The following is a 1,405-nucleotide window of genomic DNA, read 5'->3' as shown; positions in this document are numbered from 1 at the left end:
ATAATTATTCTAGCTGGGAAATAAATTCTAATTAGTTCACAACAATTGCTTGGATTAAATATTACTTCTGTCCACCAGGAGTTTTGTTATTTTGGGCCATGAAAATCTTCAATCCAATTAACTACTTCCTAACTGGGTAGCAGTTGGCCTGCTTTGTTCTATTAGCGTGGTATATACTGCTGTCTACAGTGCTGCATCCTAGTATCCTGCTCACTATGAAGTTTTGCCCTCCAGCATTTTTTTCAGAGTATCCTTTACCTCTGTGTTTCTCAGGCTATAGATGAGAGGGTTAAGCATGGGAATCACAAGACTATAAAACACAGAGATCACTTTGCTATACTTCCACGAACTCCCAGTTTTTGGTTGCCGCATGTACATGAAAAATAACGTCCCATAGAAGATGGTGACCACAGTGAGGTGGGAGGCACAGGTGGAGAATGCTTTACACTTGCCCTGGGAAGGCTCAATTTTTATAATGGACACTAGGATGCAGATATAGGAGATGAGGACAGTCATGAGGGATCCAGTGAGATTCACTGCCGAGAAGATCAGAAGCTGCCTCTCTTTGTTGTGGGTGTCAGAGCAGGAGAGTGCAAGGAGAGGGGGGTCAGCACAGTAGAAGTGGTGGATCACATTGGAGTTGCAGAAAGACAGCTGGAAAGTCAGTACTGTCTGTATCACAGAGTTCAGGAAGCCATAGGTGTAGACTCCTATCACCAGTTCCTTGCAGACCCGCTGTGTCATGATGGCTGTGTAGGTTAGGGGATTACAGATGGCCATGTAACGATCATAGGCCATTGTGGCCAAGAGGAAGCATTCAGTAGTGACAAAAGCACTGGAGAAGTACAGCTGAGCAAAACAGCCTGAAAAGGAGATGGTTTTTTTCTTCACCAATAAATTTTGCAGCATTTTTGGCCCAATGGAAGATGAATAACAGAGATCAATGAAAGCCAGGTGGCTGAGGAAATAGTACATTGGCGTGTGAAGCCTGGAATCTGCCTTGATGAGCAAGATCATGCCAAGGTTTCCTACCAGGGTAATGAGAATCAGGAACACCACAAAGAGGGGGAGCTGAAGCTCAGGGCGATCTGTGAATCCCATGAGGACAAATTCTGTTACTGTGGTGCGATTGCCTCTTCCCATTTTGTTCTTTTACCTGATGTGAAGAGAAGAAATATGCTTAAATATGATCAGATGCTTAAAAAACACAAGCCCCTTGTGTCTCCATTCTAGAGTCAGATGACAAAAATTAAGCATTTCATACAGACCCAAACAGTTGGAGCTGATTTCTTTTAGGAGGCATGCATGAGTTTCCCTGGCTCTATTTTCAAGTTTACAGTAGTCTTCAGTTTAAGTCTAGGGCCAGACAGCATATCTGATTCTGGTATGAAGAGTTGGTACCATA

General features: G+C 43.4%; 1 protein-coding gene across 1 annotated transcript; it reads right to left on the bottom strand.

Moving 5' to 3' along the window:
• Nucleotides 1–213: 213 nt before the first annotated feature.
• Olfr513 (olfactory receptor 513) lies at nt 214–1,143 on the bottom strand. Its single transcript, NM_146723.1, has one exon. It carries the CDS (start codon nt 1,141–1,143, stop codon nt 214–216), a length of 930 nt encoding a protein of 309 aa, NP_666934.1.
• Nucleotides 1,144–1,405: the final 262 nt, after the last annotated feature.

Source organism: Mus musculus, chromosome 7, assembly GCF_000001635.26.
Source record: "Mus musculus strain C57BL/6J chromosome 7, GRCm38.p6 C57BL/6J".
NCBI lineage: Eukaryota > Metazoa > Chordata > Mammalia > Rodentia > Muridae > Mus > Mus musculus.
The sequence above is the reverse complement of the archived record's forward strand: the minus strand, read 5'-3'. Positions and strand labels throughout refer to the sequence as shown.

Excerpts from the sequence above, each read along its gene's own strand:
- Olfr513 (NM_146723.1), bottom strand. The coding sequence starts at position 1,143 with ATGGGAAGAGGCAATCGCACCACAGTAACAGAATTTGTCCTCATGGGA.